Source organism: Cinclus cinclus, chromosome 6 (assembly GCF_963662255.1).
Source record: "Cinclus cinclus chromosome 6, bCinCin1.1, whole genome shotgun sequence".
NCBI lineage: Eukaryota > Metazoa > Chordata > Aves > Passeriformes > Cinclidae > Cinclus > Cinclus cinclus.
The window spans coordinates 57,197,070-57,215,536 of NC_085051.1; the positions used below are offsets into that span (position 1 = coordinate 57,197,070).

Consider the following 18,467-nt stretch of genomic DNA (forward strand, 5'->3'; position numbering starts at 1 on the left):
CTGTTTTAGGATAAGGCTAAAAATTATTAGCATTATTTGATTAAGAACAGTATTCTTCCCACCCTAGTATAACAACTCCTTAATTACCATCTTCATGAAATCCCAGACTGGGAATGGCAGAGTGCTACAGAGGGAGACACAGCCTCATCCTCAGTCTGCCTAGGATGTCCCAGGCTACCCTGGCACCTTCCCTCGGTGCTTTTGATGCCTGGTCCTTGTACTTTTAAAAGGGGTAGGAGAGGGGTCAGGGCCAGAAAAGATGGAAAATAATTTGAACAGGTCCCTTCAAACCAACACTTCTGTGATTATAATAAAATAATTATCAGAAACAAAAGAAAACCCATAGTTAAGCCAGAAAATTCTAGTTAGGTATAAATAATTGTTTCTGTTTCTCCTCAGTGATCATTTATTGAGTCAATAATTTTCCAGAAAATTTGCATAGTAATGAATGATTGAAATCACTCAGCCCCATCAGTCTAAGAAAGACCATTTTGGCTGGAACAATGCGAAATCTTTGTTCAAGTGAGATGACTGAAACAGATCTTTGATAAAGCTGCCCAATTTCCAGTTGGATTATTGCTTTTATCAGGACCAGCAACACCATCCTCGAGAACACACACACACACAGGGTGAAAAAACCAAACCACAAAACAATAAACAGCACAACTCACAAGTGATGACACAGAGCAAAACCCTTCCTATCCAAGGATTGCTTGTCAGATATAAGTGAGTGTTCTGAGCAAGACAAGTCACGAGGCAGCCAGTATTGCATAAAGTCCTGGAGGATCAGGAGATACAGGAATACACAAATAACAGCAGCCTCCTTCGAAGCTGAATGCAGAGAATGTTTTTAAAAAGCAGCAATTACTGCTAACAATTGCGCTGCGGTAATGCCTGGGGGCCTCACTCAGGTACCAGGAGGAGGCGGGTCCTGCTCAGCAGAGCTTTCACACAGGGCTTGCAAAAATGGCTACACAGATACTCCGGGGAAGAAGAAATACTTGGGGGAGAAAGAAAACTTCGTAGAAAAAGCAAGAGAAATTCACAGTGTGTCCAGAGAGTGCAACTTGCAGCAACTCAAAGGTTTAACCAGGTCCATCTCATCCTGCAGACACAGACTCATCCACACCTTTCCCAAAGGCAGGTTTTAGCCCTTTCACTTTATTTTTATTCTTAGTGCTAATGACAACAAACTGTGTTTACAATGTTCTCAAATTGGCCAAACGATTTTTCTTCCAGGGAAAATTCACTTTAAAATGTGTTTTATATTTAAAAAGTCTTGTTTAACACATTTTAGCCCAAAGCATTATTCAGTGGCTACACTCTAAACCACTTCAAAAACCTGTTTTTTATAATAGAAATCTTAAAAGGTGACTACTCTAATGTTTGTTTGACCTTCCCACACACACACACTGCTGCTGCACCATCCAACTCTTCTATTTCAATAGAAAAAGTCTGTAGGTATAAAGCAGCTGATATGAAGGGGAAAAACGTGTTTCAAGTGAGGTCAGCAATTGCTGTGTCTCATTCCTTTGCTACTTTTGGAGCTGATCTACCTGGAATATTTAGAAAACCTATCAGAATCAGGGTCACATGAAAGACACCTATACAGGATGTTTACATTTTGTCGGTGCTAAGCAACTACTTCATTTAAGGCCCTACAACAGCTCCAGAAACAAAACCTTCCAGCAAAGAGGGGGGGGAAAAAAAAAAAAAAAAAGAAAAAAAGAGGTAAAGCTGCACTCTGACCCTCTCACAGAAAAACTGAAAGTTTAGGGTATGGGAAAAGAGAGGAAATGAGAGGAAATCCAGTTCCCTGGCTCCCTACCTTTCCAGTCACCATCAGCCTGCTGAATGTTGGCTCCACAAGGCAAAGCTGCCCTGCACATCCTTTCTTTTCCATCTTGCAGCCCAGTTTTCCACATGAGCAAGCAAACAGGCAATTCAGAGATACACAAAAATGAAATAATTCCTCTCAGCAGTAAAGAGTGAAATCATCATCCACAGTCAATGACTTTTAACACACTTCAGTCACACCATTCACAACATGCACTGGAAAATGTCACATCAGACAACGGCCCAGGACCACAGCAGGGATGGGCTTGGGGACAAATGTGCAATGGGCTTTGTCACCAGGAGAGCAAACAGGGCTTGAACTCTTGCTTAAAGTGGTCTTGTTGAATTTAACCTGTCCTCTGGGATCTGTCTGGAGTTGGGATGCCATATATGAACTCACTGACAGTGAAAATGAAGTCTTCTGATTGCACCCCTTCTTTCCTCTCATCATTCTGGCTGCCACATGAACAAATCAGGATGCAGTCAGACTTCCTATTCCTTTTAGTACTTCCAGTGTCCCTCTCAGGTAACTAATTGCAATTCCTAGAACTCTATCAAGCTTTTTCACTATGCATTTGCAGGGCCAAAACAATTATTAGCCAATTCACTTTTTTTTCCTAAGGTTACCAAGACCAGCCAGGTTTCTGCTGCTTCTAAACCAAGTTCCCAGCACAGGATTTGGAACCATTGGCAATGTAGCAACCTAATCCCAAGAGCTGTAAAATCATAACATCCTGCACAAAGTCATGAGGTTCAGACAATTTCATGGAAAACTTCAACTCCCTTGTTACAAATGTTGAAAAATCCTGCAACAGAAGTTAAGTGGGAAATTGTATTTAATGCTACATGAAAAAAAAAAAAAAAAAAAAAAAAACAGTTTTGCTTCCTATGAGCACACAGATTCTTCCAGGATCCTATGGCCATTGTTTCTATTCATTCTCTCCGTCCCCCATACCATTCCAAAAAATATACAAACAAAGCTACACCCACATCATATCCTCCAGATATTTGGAGACCCATATGAGTGTGACTGGTGTTTCCCAGCCACACAATTTGGCTTCCCAGCCTCAGCCTCCTGATGCCAACAAAAACATGGATACACTGCTCACATCAGTAAATGGACTGGAAACATTTCTACAAATCACGAGGATGCAAAAATGAGCAAGGGCTCCTTTGAGAAAACTGAAGGAAAAGTGGCATCTCCATGGCTTCCTCCAAATCACATTCACTGTCCTTCCTGCCTGCTCTAAGTCACTTCTTCTTCCTCCAGGTCAAAAAAAAGAAAAGCTTCAGAACCTCATAAAAACCAAGAACAAACCATTTAGGAGTCACTCCTTTGAACACATCCTTGTTTTTCTAAGCAAAAACCCATCACTCCACCATAAATCACAAGTCACTCTAAGAGGAAAATAAACTCTGTTGATAACATTGTCCCTTCCCCAAAGGGCAAAGTTCTGCTTCAGCTAATCCCAAGAGAAAGAAATCAATGTCTGTTCCCAAACCTTCTCCTTCTGCACAGCAACATAAAATGCTACCACAGTGGTATGTAAGGTCATCAGCTTCAAAGCAGCTTCAACTACTGTACTTGCAGAAGCAAAAACTATGAAAGACACCATATGGCTTCTGTCATGGTAAATGAAGCTAATGGAGGCATATAATGAAAATTTCAATTTCTCCTCTCTTTGTTTAATCTTTGCCAGGGCAGCACTGACAGTCCCCTGCAAGCCTTTCTTTTCCAGCTTGCTTCCTCTTTGGATTGTGTATTTTTCACTGGCAGATAAAATGTTTTACTTAACAATGTACTACAGTTCAGCAAATATGATTAAAATCCAGAAAAAAAAAAGTAATCAGATAAAAAAACTGATACTATGATAAATCATATTACAGAAACTGAACTTAGGCATTCTCATAGGCAGCTGAGTCAGAAGATAAAAGCCTACGGTCTCGTAAGCACAGCACATCATGCAAGCATTAAGACTCACCAATTTCTTCTATTTCTTCCAAGAAATCATTATATTCATCTAGAGTGGGAAAGTCTTCCTCTCTTTTATTGTATCTTTGAGAGAAGAGAAAAGCATTTATAAAACACAGAAAGATGCAATTTCCATTCAACAAGGCTTTTGCTGAGAGCTGATGAAGCATTGATCTAGTTTTATCTACTGTGTGCTTTGTGACTCCCAGACTGACCAGAATCTTTGATGGGAGACAGAAGTGCCTGTTCCAAAGGAAAGGAGGCAGCCTGGAAGAAATCGGTGCTATCTTTGCCTATTGTTTGCCAATTCCTTTTCCAGGGTTACAGGTAAACATGAGCACAGAGGCCAAGATAGAGAATTCCCAGCCAGCCTCTTAACAAAGGCAGAGGCAACAGTAACACCCACAGGGAAGGGAGGAAAAAAAAAAAAAAAAAACCACCACCCAAACTTCTCTAGAACTATCAGAAAAGGGAGTTTGGCTTTGTGCCAATAACAGAAAGCATATGTCAGCAGCAAACCAACAATGCTACACAATTATCTCGTTTCATATCAACAGACCATTCCAGCACTTATATTCACCTTTTCAGAGCTGGAGAAAGTAAAAAGATGAAGGGACAACTGGCTTAGAACATGGACAGCTTTTGAAAGCCAAGACATGCAGACTTTCTTCCCAAGAAAATATAAAGCTGAGATTCTGTCTGATCTATGGACCATGATACCCAGGAATACAAAAATCCCAAGAATTGAGGCCATATTCCAATTTGGGGGCATTTTTTCTGCCTCCTAAAAACTGATCTGGGAAACCCAAGTGGGCCAAGCATTTTCCAGTGTTTTCTCTTCTAATTCAACTTTATTCAGTTGACTTATTCCAGGTTTGACTTCTGGTAACTTTAGTAGACTTTATAAATCCAGTATCAAAATTGTTACTGCTTTCCACATCAGCATCTTGGTATTCAGTGGCACAGTTTCCCCACATTTCAGTAACATTATATGACTCATTTACTATTGTACCAAGTTTTAGATAAAGGCTGACAAGCTTATAATTTACCTGTAAGTTCACTTAGGCACCCACAACTCTCTCTGGGTTGTTACATTTATCAGATTTTCTTCTATCAAACACCAACTGGCTCACTTATTCTCCTTATAAAATGCTGCTTCCTGGCCACAAAGGGAGCAAGACGAAATTTTAGACCTCATTTATCTCAATTTCAAGAGCTTTCAAATCCACATGACAGACTGGTAACACCAGGCTTGTAAAGAACCATTTACACTAACAATTGCTGTGTGAAGCAAAAAACAATGTGAACTCTCTTTTGCCCATTTTGATTTTTAAGGGAACTGGCCTTCAATTCTCACAACAGGTCCCTAGGGAACAGAACAATCAAGGTCCTGTTTCTTGCTCTACTGCCATGTTCTCCCCCTCAATATATAATCATCTCCATTTGAGAGCCAAGTCTTTGCCAAAGAAGGCCACATAGAAACACCCAACATTTTTTAACACTAAGCAGGAATCCCTCAAGGCTAAATTGAGAATTCAGCTCTCAATTGTTGCACAGAATCAGATTCTCTGAAATCCCTCTATGATAAATGGAGTCAAGTTTTATGGTTTACCATTTTAAAAAAAGAAAAATCTCCTTTGTCCTACTGAGTAAGTCCATTTTTAAAAACTGTGATCCATGAAATGCATCCACCTTCTTATCTTTTAAATGGTGACACTCACATTTTCAGCACTTTCTTCCGGATTTCCACTTCCTTGTCAACAGCAGGATCCTCAAAGAGCTGTACCCTGAAGTTACTCTTCCTCAGGGGGGTGTCACACTCGTGGCAGTTCCCAGCCCCTCTCACAAACAGCAGCTCCACACAACTCTCACATCTGTGGGAAAAAGGAAGGGGTGCAAAGGCACCCAGATGTTAAACAAGAGCTGAAACACAGACTGCCCTCCCTTTTTGCTGTTGGCACAACACATCTCTCCTGGATTTCACTCTGTCTGCAGCACCCACCAGTGGCCCTCCACCCTGAACAGAACAGGCTCAGCAGCACAAACACATTGATTCTCCCTGCCCAAACTCTCCAGCTCTTTGCTGGGATCAAACATTAATCCAAACAAAATGATGGGGTCTGTATCAAGGGAAAGCTTGTCTACTGACACCAGCAAACCCATTTCACATGGGCCAGACTGCAATATCCTTATTTACTCCAAGCACCACTTTGCTGGACACAAAAAAAAAAAAAAAAAAAAAAAAAAAAAACACGTTTATTTTCTTGATGCTACAGTGCAAGGAGAATTCAGTCCAAGCATGGATACAAATTTTGCCTGCAGACTTCCAAGCATCTGTTAGTCCTGTCTCAGAGGAACTGCTACAACAAACCTGAGATAAACTCCAGCCCAGCAAAGCTGAAAGAATCAAAACCATTTCAGTCAGCAACCAGCTTTATGCAGCCCTCCTATGCCTTCTGGTAATATTTTTTAAATTGCATATAAAATAAACTTTGCACAGAGGCTGCACAGAAATAAACCAAAAATACCTTCCTGTTTTTATTTCTTTTGACCTAATGAACACTTCAGATTTTAACAAGATACTTGCTGACCAGACAATTGCCATTTAATAAAGGAAGAACACATAACAAGAAAGCTGATTTTAAGAAAAAAAGTACTTGGGTAGTAATAATGTGCAAATTTCTAGCAGAGGACAACACCTGCTGCAATCATTTCCTACTGCTGGGGAGGCAAAGGGGAGCCTATTTATAGCTTTGCTAATATTGAAGCCAAAACAGTTGTACATTAAGGGCTAAGCCATGTTTTACCTTCACAAACCCAGCACAAAAGCTAAACAAGTTAAGAGAGACAATACTGACATGGTTGAGAAAGACCTTAAACAGAACTTTCACACTGCTGACCTATCCCCAACTAAACTGGTTCCAGTCCTTACAGAGGCAGAGATGAGGAGAGCCAACCAGTTTTACCCAGCTTCTGTTTTCAAGATTAGAAAGTGCAAAACAAACACAATTGTATCTCACAATTAAAAAAAAAAAAAAAAAGGCAATTATTTTGGTTGTTGTTAACACACGGAGCACTACAGCTTCAGCCTGCATCTTTCACAGCAGCTGCCAGTGTTAAAGAGCAAACCTTGAATTTACTTGGGCACATTCCATTTTCCTACTCCAGAATTCCTTTCATTAGAAAACAAAGTGCATTTACAAATACAAATTATCTGGGTAGAGAAAGATCAAACTTCATTAGCACTCTAAGCCTGAAAATTAGAAGTTGCTGGAACATGGACTCAATAAAATAATGAGAAATTAATATCATTTACATAAAGCAATTTATGTCCCCACTACAGGAGGAGCAGCAGTAAATGAAAGAGAGCAAGCAAGGCAGGGAATGGGTTTTCTCCTTCCTCCCCCAACCTGTCTGTGCATGCAGGAGCTTGACACAAGGACAGCTTCACTGTCTCCTTCATTCTGGCAGCTCATGCTGTTTGTGTATCTCCCAAAACAGCAGCCAAAGCACAGAAAAGTCCCTGCTTCCCTCCTCCTAAGTTACAGAATAGGAGTGTAAAGGACAGAACTCAGCAGGATCCAAGCGCAGGTGTTTGTATTGTTTTTTTATCACAGTATTGCCTAAGGACCAACAGAACAGGGGCTCCATGTGCAGGATATTATTCACAGACAGTAGCACCTGAAACTACTTCACTCCCCCCTTCCCTAAATCAAAGACATTTCAAGTTTGCACAGGACTTGACTATGGAAAAAATCCCTCCTTGGAAAAGCACTTCATACAAGTGCTTCAATGCCTTCCCCAACTGACACCACTGTTTCTAAGGCTGCAAAATAGCTTTCCATACATAAAAAGATGAGTCAACACCTCACTATGGGAATCCCACGTCAGGTGATCACATTCTCACTCACTCATGCACATCCACCCTTATATTTATTTGGAGATAATTCCTTCTGAACTCAAAGGGGGCTGTATGGGACAAGTCAAGGGCAGAGCTGGACTCTGTCCACATCCTGCCTCCTCTCCCATCTCCGGAGAGATTCAATATACACAGATCCCAAGCTTCCTTCCGAGCAGATCTGTCATCCTTGCCCCCACAAACAGCAGCCACTCTGCCACCAATGGCAATGTTGGGTCACACACTTCCGTCTGATTTTTGAGGAAGGGAAAAAAAAGCCATTTCCCCAACTCTGCTCCAAGGAATTCCTTTTAGTTTCACTGCAGAGCATGTGTTATCACCAGGAAGGCATATTGTTATAAAGGTGGATTTAATGAATTCTTTCACATCTTGAAATAATGATTTTAAAATGTGACTTGAAAAAAAAAATTACCTTGCACCGTAAAAATTATTTTCTTTTTTAATATGGATTATTTAGTTAGTTATTAGAGATATGAAGCAATTTCTGTGACTTCACCAAAGGTATCCAACTCGTTCAATAGCACAGAGGGACACCCCAACACCACAGCTGGCATTAGAGAGCTCCTCATGGCACACAGACCACACCATTTCAGGAGATCCTTCCATTTCTTTCCAAGTCCAACACTTTCCCACTGGCCTTACTGTAATGACAGTTGTCTGTGGAAGCAGGACACCATTCTGCACATCTTTCATTGGCCAACACATTATATGTGGCTTTCTCCAAAAAAGCAAAGCACCAAAGCACCTGTTAAACTCACCTTCAAATCAGGGCCAAGATGGCCCTATGTTTTCTTAAATTAGGAGCCTTAAACAGGCAATTTTTCATTTGCATGTGTATAATGTATGCAGATATGCCTCACATATAAACTAACGATGACAAATATTCATACTTTAAAAAGTCACATCCATACATTTGTTCAATACTGATTTTCCCTGAAGACAACAGCTTCACATGAGATCTAAACAAACAGGGTGTGATGCTGCTGCTTCTCCTCTTCACACCAAGGTTGCACACCCTCCGCAATCTGTATTCTACTTCACACACTCACTAAAATATTTCATTTCCTTTTGGATTTGAGATTTGGATTTTCCTTTTGTATCTTGAGAACATGCAATCAGGATGAAGATATCAATAGAAAATGCCCAAGGACTTACACACCGACATAGAACAGGGACAACTATCAGTAATGCCAACCAGGAACAATAAGGTCTTCTGGTCTTTGACACCAACAAACATTAGAATGCTCATTTTCATTTCATGGACAGTGTTTTTATCTGTTGTTCTTCTCTTTCATCCCCATGAAGTATTAAACAAAAGACCCAGTCTCTGAGCAGCCCAGAACACCACATCTTTGGGGGAAGCAAACAAAGCATCTACACGGTTTGGTACCATCAATGCAAAATACATCAATATAAAAAACAGCACCAGAGGCCCCCAAGTTCAAGGGCTTCAGGATCATACTACAAATGCTTTTGGTATATTGCAGAAAACAAAGTTCCTCCCCAGAAAGCTGTTAAGACATTTATCAAATAAATTACATTTACTGAGAACTAAGTGTTTGTTTTGGACAGTGTCTTCAAAGGGTACAAGATTTGTGCCCAATGCTGCATTCCTCACACATGCACACATTCACTTCATGCAGGGATGATGGCAGATAAGGAATCAACCCTCTGGGACAATAAAGGATGAAAATGGCTCAACATTAGCATAGCTTGATGGTGCTACTCACATTTTTAGCTTGGCTGACAAGGGAGCAAACAAAACAGATTAAAGGAACAGCTATTTTCACAAGCAGGAACACAAGATATTCTCTCAAAATTTTAGATTCTGCTGAGCATTACAAAAATTTGTAGGATTTCAGATATGCAGCCATTAATCATTTCAGTTAAAAAGAAAAAATCTTTACAGCTTTTGCTGTTGACTAGGAACATTACAGAATGAGTTACTACCCTTCTTTACAAAGTCTATTTTTAGTACATACACTCATTAAACAATTAGAATTAAACAGTTATCAAACACTTAGAATTTCTAAGCCACTCTTTCTTCAGCTTTTATAACCAAGATGTTTCCGTTATTTAAAGTAACAAAACTAATTATAATATCTACTATGGAAGAAACAGTTTTGATTAAAAAATGATAATACAGTCTTCAATACATAGCCAAGACCTGAACCACAAACAAGAGGAGTGGAAAGAATCAGCAAAACTGATGTTTTCACTTGTTCCTCAATTTCAATGACAGAGGGAAATTTACTTACAGAAGTGGAATGACTTGATTTATGGGGATGGAATATTAAAAACCAGAAAACACACACATGAGAAAGTTTACAGAATGACATCTAGTTTTTTTAAAATCAAAGATGCTTCTAGAAACATTCCTGGGCTTCTTGCTTAGCTTGGATTAGACAATTTGATATTCTCAAGCAGTGATTCTTGAACTGAGACAAGAACAGCCCAGTTTGGGGAGAGCAGCTGTCAAACCTGTTTATTTCATAACCTTGAGTATATTTAACAAGTCACAGTGGTTTCTGCTACATAGCCAATTGCTCATCAGCGATTTGCAGCTGGCCACTGCAGCTTTATTTTCTGGGCTGAAGGACTCACAGACACAGCCTAGAAGGCAGGTTCTTCCTAGAGTCTGCAGCAATCATGACCTCTGTGGTCCAAAAGAGCCAAAAGAACCCAGCTAAAGCCTTTTTTTCCCATGTTACACCACAGGGACTAAAAGCAGAGGGAAGAGAAGTGTGACACTAGTGACATCAAGCGCTTCTGAGAACCTCAGAATAAAGGAGCTTAAAAGATCAGTAGGGGAGTTAGGGGTAAAAATCAGTGTTATCACACCTCAGCTTCAGGAATCCATGAATCCTTATTCAAGTACTTGCAGTAGCTGCTGCCTATGTTTTTTGGGTCATCTCTTCCCTGACTGCCAATTAAAAAGGGAGATAGGAGAAGGTGACATCAATTACTGTCTCTCTCATTCCTCTCCAGATTCTGTTAAATTCTACCAATGGGGATTTTGCTGCCCTTACCTTGTGAGGAGACAGCTTCAGAATGCTCTCAAAACCTTATTTAGCCAAAAAACCCACACAATGGGTCTTGTCTTCAACTAGTCAATAAACAGGTCTCACAAGCAGCCCACATGGCACACAGAGACTACAGCTTGTCATGGCAATAGGACACAGCTTTCAGGCAGGAACCACAGCTCAATCAGATTCAGATGAGAAGTGCTCAATTCAAACGAGAGTTTTGGGGTTTTAAAGACTGTTGATAAGATCTGCAGTTGTCTGCAGCTCCCTTCTCTTCAGCCCAGTCACACACACAGTGACACAAAATCTCAGAGATTGCTTTGCTAACATTTCATTTTTGTCTCAAAAGTATCAGGACTCCAGAGAGCTGATCTGAACCCCCTCCTTTAAGCAACAAAGCAAAAGCAAAAAGAGATTCCAGTGCTCTGCCTGTGTTATGTCAATTCTCAGCATCATCTGCCAAGCTGCTGAGAACACAATCCTCCTTCTAGACTATTTATATCTTTTGGGAAAAGGATGCACACACTCCACTTCTGTTTCATTTTTGTTTTGTCAGACAAGTTCTGCTCCGTATCGAAGAAAGAGGAGGTTAAATGAGCCCAGACATCTCAAAAATTTAGGAGACATTCAGGCACAGTTAACCCTATTTTCCAAACTCCCATGTACATACTCTGCTGTACAGACCAGTTCACCTCAGCTGCATCAGAAATAAAGCAGACCAGGTAGTGGCTGAGCAACAACCTTGACTGACTGGCATTTCAAAAGGAGAGAAAAAAAAAATAAAGACATACTGAGTCAGTTAATAATAAACAAACATTTCCACTACCCATTGTGTTTCAACATCTCTACTAGGAAACCATTTCAAGGGGCTTGGACCTGACAAGAGAATTTGCAGGAAGCTAGAACTTAAATCACTTTTATCCAGTACAGATGAGCCCTTCTTTTTTCCATAAGGGAAAAAAAAGAAAATTAGAGAAGCACTTAGATTATTAACTCTCGATAGTGTAGAAAAAAATATTTCTATGGGCATTCAAATAAAAGTGGTTCTTTCTGACACAGTGCTGCCTAGTCAATTAAGGACATAATCATAAAAACATGTCTTACAGCACCATTCTGCCAGTTTGGTCAAACAACAGGCCACTACTTGACAGGCGAGTTCTTGACACTTCAAGAGCAGCTGTGTGGCATTGAGAAATAAGTGCTTTCACAATGACTAGGCACACCAAAACCGACCCAGAATTTACTCAGTGTACCAGAACAACTACTCCAAATCCATTATGGTCTACTGGGCAAACACATGCACTAAAAAAACAATTCAACTCTGTCAATAACCTTTTTTATTATGCTTTATTCTCCTTCAATGAGAACTTTGCAGGTTTTTAGAGTTCTCAGCAAATATCAAATTAAGTAGTTATCAGGATCAACACCTGCCCACAGCACACCTGAACTTAAGTCACAAACATGAAATTTTCCAGGTCTGTCCAAATTGCCAAAACTGCACTTCTTTAGACACAAACCAGCTCAATGTCACCCACTGTCTCACAAGACAAACATACTTTTCATTAACAAGTGTGAGATCTCACACCAAACTCCACATGAGATACGTTGCTCCCTTATCCTTCCATATCCATTTCTTACTCTGTGAGAAAGTCCTGCACCACGGTGTGGGCTGAGTTGTCCCTAGAGCTGACAGGTCTTACTGACCCAAGTACTCTCAGCATTCACTTGCTCCATCACACCAAACTCCTACATAAGCCAGAAATCATGCAGAAAAGAACTACAACATAGACAACAAAAAATAAACACTTGGGGGTCCCAAAACACTCATGTCAAATCTCTTACTTGATCTGAAACAAGACTTTTACCTTCTGTCTTGGATTCTCAATGCATTTTACAGTGCAACAACAGCATGTGGGAACAAGACAAGGAAATGTGGCTCTACAGTAAAAGGGGAAAAACATTTAAAGGTATTTGTGGCATGATGGGATATCCTGACCACATTACTGAGGGCTTGTCACGATACACTCCCACATTTCATGTCTAATCTCAGAGTAAGAAGATCAAATTGATAAGACACATCTGTCAGAGAACCAGGCATATGACCAAGGTTTTCCAAAATACAACAGTTGTTTGGGGTCTCAGTGGGAAACTTGCAAGGTTTTAAAAGTCTCTCAAAAATCAAAATCTTGAGCCATCTTTTGCAAAGATACTGTTGAGTGATCTACAAGTGTTGGCTCATCTCTCCCAGCTATTGAGAGGAACCAAGCCAAATTCCTGCCAAGAGCACAGACTTGTGTTTGACTTGAAGCATGAAAAGTACACAGTCCAGTTTCCTCAAGCTATTCAAACACAGAGACAGTGTGGGTGTAGGTACACATGAATAAGAACAACTGAAAAAACAGCCAGGTGATGCAGTAATTGCTCCACAATGTCCTGGATAGCTCTGAAACCCCTATCAGTGCTCAAAAAACAAAGTGTAACAAAGTGATGTCCTCCCTAGACTAAACTGCTTTGGTTTGAAATGACTGAAAGAACAAGTTGCCATGACCAAGTGGGAGCTCCTGCATAAATCTTGGTTTATGATACAATCAAATCAACTGTTTCTTTTTACTTAATTACACAAACGAATGGCCAAACTCAAGGGTTAACACATCATCTGCCATTCTGATAAAGCAGCAGAAGTCCCAACAACCATGAGTTTATATTTTCAGCTTAGGAACTCCAGAAGTGTATCCCTACATGTTAAGTCAGCACCAATGCCAGAGAAGCTGCTGTAACCTGCACTGCTGTGCACTGTCCTTCCCCTGCTGTCCTCTCCCACAGGCCATGATAACATTTGTGCAGCCACGCAGTGATTTTTGGGGTCATTTTTCAGCCAGATAAACTTTTCCACTGAGTTCACCACACAGGCAGGTTACAGTCTGAACAAGATCACTGAACTAAGATCCCAGGGATTTCCACTCGGTGGGATGGCATAAAAAGCTCTTCTTCTCTTGCCAGCCTCTGAATCAACAGCACCCAACACTGTTTATCAGAATTTTTCCTTCCCTCCTCCTTTTGGAGCTAGTTTACCTTGACCCAAAAGCATAAGGAGAGAAAAAAAGACCCAAACAGCATCCATCATTATTTCAGGGTATAAACCTATAAAATGCTTGATCAACACGCCTCTAAAAAGCTGAGTCAATGAACAGTTAAAACATAAGCAATGCAATTATGTGTGGGGTAGCAGACAGAGGGTAAATACTATTTTTCAGAATTGCTAAAAATAAGACAGCCAAAAGACAAATTATTTCAGAATATTTTACACAAAGTACACAAGATTACTTTACAGCCAAGTCCTTCCACAACAGAAACAGAAGACAACACAACTGAAAAAAATTATTTCAAGCATTTGAAACAAGTCACAGAGTCACTGGGAGCTCATCACTTAAAGAGCATCAAGCAGAGAAAATGACAGCCCTATACCAATTAAGTAGCACCTCGTGGTTCCCCTGGCATGTGATGCAGTCAGGAAAAAGCAGAACAAGGAACCCAAGGAGCAGCAGAAGAGCTGCTGCTGTTTGAAAGTCGCCAGCAGGATGAGAGCTTTAACCTGAAGTGACCAGTGAGGTTCTGGTCAATCCCACTCAAAACAGATGAGCTCATCCTATAAATGCACAAAAAGGCAACTAGGAAACCACAAGATTAGGAAGATTGGCTTTTCAGGAAAAACAGCAGAAAAAGCTACTGAACTATAACAAGTCCAACCAATAGAGTAGAACTTCATACTGGAAATTGTACTTCTCATCGGTCACAACAGTGGGAGTCTTGAAACAAAAAGCAGTTTAAAAAATTAACATTACTTAGTTTTTAAAAGTTTTGTAAGTTAACAAGAGGAGGATTTGATGACCTGATGTCTTCAATAGGCAACTAGATTTGGTAAAGAAGATGTCTCCAGTCTTATCTGTGGTCCTGGTTATGCGCTCTAACAACTGAAGCCCTGAAACAATAGCTTAGGAAGAAAAATGAAAAAGGAGAGAGAAAAGCTAAAACTATGTGCATGTTAGAACATCTGGGCTATGCTTGTCTTCCTTTAAACTTTTTTTTCAGTATTCAATCATCTGTTCCTTCTGCTCATAACAGTAATCACTCTTAGCCCTCAGTCTAAAGCAGTCTTCCCAAATTAAAGAGATTAATATTCTTCTATCAAAAAGCAAGTAATTTATCTTATCTGGAATAACCCATAATACATATATGTCAGAGACTCAAAGTTGACTCAATTTTTTAGATCAATTAATTTTTTAGATCAATTTTTTTACATTGTGGGAGCAGAAAAGGTAAGATCACACCACTCTGCTTGTCCTTAATAACCAATACAACACACAGAAGAAACTGGAGTTAGAATCCTCCACTTGTCCCTACTTCAGATAGAACATGTAATCTGCTATGGAGATATATTCTACTAGCATGCAAAAAAAATCCTTTCTGCACCAAAGGTGGCGGTCATGACTCAACAAATCACCCTTTCCCTCCTCTCCAGTCCAATAAACCCCCAGGGAACCAAGTGCTTTTCAAGGCTGCTGCCTTTTCAGTGAGACAGACCAAAAGCACCAGTAGCCTTTGAATACTAAGGACTCAGAAGCATTTTTGCTGTTGAGATCACAGGAGTTTTCTGGACTAATGTAGGTAATTTTACATCATATCACCATTCCCTACGGAAATTTCAATTGATTAGGACATTATTCCCGTCCCTAAAGCACCATTTAGAATGACTTGCTAAATCTCTGTTGGCTTTACTATTGCAATTTGAATAGCTGGACGTCAGAGAAAGAAGAATGATCTCTATGAACTCCTTTAATACCTCACAGAGCGAAGCCCAAATTATTCTGAACGCTAAGCTGCAGAAAAACAAAAGATGCAACTCAGTAACACTTTATTGCCATTTTTCATCCAAATTCAGACTTCATCCTTCAAGAAATAAGCCTAGGCAAGTATGTTTTTAAAATAAATGTTTTGGCAAATCTTTTGTTTTTAACCTAAAGAAAGTTAAAGGAGATGTAAAGAATGAACCCAAAACCAAGTAAAGCATTTTCCAACTGCACCAGGTCTCTCATTTCAGAGTGGCTGTGCTACCTTGTGCCTGAAGCTCATTTACATCACATCACTTCCCAGCACTTTTGATCCACTAATGATCTTTTGCATCACAGGGCACCTTCTCAGGCTAAATACCTGCACTCTCTGAAACTGCACCACTGACAAACACAAGTTCCCCGAATTACAGCTTTAGTTTCCAATTCTGTAGCCCAAGAGATTTTTTATTGCACTTTCTTTAAATGCTTCCTTCTCTCCCCAACCTTAATTTTCCCCATTATAAGTGCAAAAATTATATTCATTAGAAAAACCCCACAGCAGCAAGTCAGCTTCCCCTCCTCCCTGGTCTCATTTGGGAATCTCCCACTTCCTACCAATTTTTAAGGGTCATTCCTCACTTCATTTTCACATAATCCCCAAACAACCATTATCACATCTTTTCTCAGCATGAGATAAAATATAGACTGTGCTTCATAAACAGTGGAGACCTTAAGATTACATTCTTGGTGGGACACAGCATGACAAATATTTCAGGGATGTCTTCAAATACCCTACAATATGCAACACGCAGCCAGTGAAACAAATCTCAAAAAAGCAAGTATATTTTGACTTATTAGGGATATAAAAAAAAAAAGAAAGAAAGAAAAAAGAGTAAAAAACACAACAAAACCTCCTTCCCCCATCCCACCCTGACTACAGAGCAGGTCAGGTTTCAGTTTCCTTTCTAAGGGTGGCAGAAATCCTGACCTACTTAAAGCATGGTAGGGAACATTTTTTTTTTTTTTTTGCATTTCAAATTTAATAATTCCAAAAAAATGCTTATTCTTCAAGCTCAAAAATAAATGGCAACTGCTATTCTGGTGCATTAAACCACGTGATGAAGGTCATGCAAACTTTTTGAAGCTAAATTGTAAGACCATATTCAATGCAACTACTTTTAGGTATTAAAGGAGAACATGTCAGACCTTCATTAGCTGGCATCTCAATCATTTCCTACAGATGGCAGGGAATAAAAACCCAGCCCTACTCCAGTGAAGCTGGAGGGAGCTTCACAGGTTATCAAACACAAAGTGAGCAAACACATTACTCACCATTGCAAAGACATAACACGAGCTGTTCTCTCAAAGCTGCAGCACATTTCAAAGAATATTATCATAACGAAAAATCGTGATGCATATTTATTCTTTCAGTGTTTGTCAGTAGGAAAAGCAAATGAGGAGAATCAGTTGCACAGAAGGAACGAGAGGACAGACGACGCGTATTAAAGGAAGATCAAAGAGACGAAAGCAAAAAAAGTTTTAACCAAATACATTCTGTTCTTGTTAGTATTTCTCTCAGTACCCATTCTGCCACAAACCACACAAAGCAGAACACCCCAGAGAAGTTACTCAGCAGCAGATGCAGACGCTGGGACAAGAGGGAGGAGGACACACAGCTGCCTCCCCGCACTGGTGAGATGATCATGATCAAATTGTTGTCAAATGATTTGAAGTCAGATAAATATCCACAAATCTGTTCTTCATTATGTGAAGTTCCTCCCATGTACAGAAAATTCAGAGTACAGATTGTTGGAATTTTGTGTGTGGCTCGTTCTTGTGTGTTGAAATAGCCTAGAAGAGTATTTTCTAATGCCTGTTTTAGCATAAATCTCACCTGCCACCCTCTGTGGGACTAGTCCAACTTACTCATTTTGCAGAGCATTTTTGCTCATTCCTATCTCTGTGTAATATTAATGGTAAAGAAAAGAGTTCTCCATTTCCATTCACTAATTCAGCTGTAAATATCACACAGACAACCAAACCCCATCATTATCCATGGCTATATCCATATGATTTGTGCCACCAGAGCCCCACTACTCCCCCTGATTAACTAAAGAGCCACTGAAAACGAGTACGGAAAAGGAAATCTGGCCCAAGATTCAGATGATCAGTTCCAGACAATATTTGAGCTGATCTGTTTTATCCAAACATCAGCTGAGGAGCACTCCACAATGCTGCAGGTTCTCTCATAATTAACCACACTGCTCCATAATTATATGGGATTTGTGCACATATTCAAAAGCAGCATTTATTTAGGCTCACAACTGTATGAAAGGCCATGTGTAAAGAACATTGTTCCTGGCCTGAGAAAGTGTGTATAGTATTTTCCCTACCCATACAAATAACACACAATGAATGCTTGATATTATCTAGTGCCACTAAGGCAGTCAAATTAAAACAAATCAGGGGAGAACACCCCTGAGTATACAACTCTATTTAGTTTGAAATACAGGATTTTATGCTTTTTATATGTTCCTAGTCTCAGTCAAATCGTAAGCTTGTACACAATAATGAAAAGGATTTTTTTACAACCACCCATTCAAAAAATAAAAATCAATCTATTTTACACATGATTTTTTGATTCTACAGATCCTTCCAGAAAGCAATAGCCACCAGCAAAATCCAAAATGAACAACTGGGAGATCCAGAGAAGATACAAAAATAAAGCAAAGGATGAGATTTTGAGAAAGCAATGACCCCTCCAATTCCTGACATTTTGCAGTGCCCACGTAACACTGACCACCTCTAAATTTCCTGACCAAAGCAAGCTGCACACGTGCAAAATATTTAATTCTCTACCCAAAAACTAATCCCTAAGGAGATAC

At 39.8% G+C, this 18,467-nt stretch overlaps 1 protein-coding gene across 2 annotated transcripts in view; it reads right to left on the reverse strand.

Moving 5' to 3' along the window:
* MNAT1 (MNAT1 component of CDK activating kinase) overlaps positions 1-18,467 on the reverse strand; it is a 116,311-nt gene that overhangs the window by 76,578 nt on the left and 21,266 nt on the right. For both annotated transcript variants that reach the window (XM_062494880.1, XM_062494878.1), the window contains exons 2-3: positions 5,530-5,682; positions 3,819-3,892 (exon numbers count right to left, since the gene is read on the reverse strand). In XM_062494880.1, the coding sequence (XP_062350864.1) occupies positions 3,819-3,892; positions 5,530-5,682 (227 nt within the window). The remainder of the gene's footprint in view (positions 1-3,818; positions 3,893-5,529; positions 5,683-18,467) is intronic.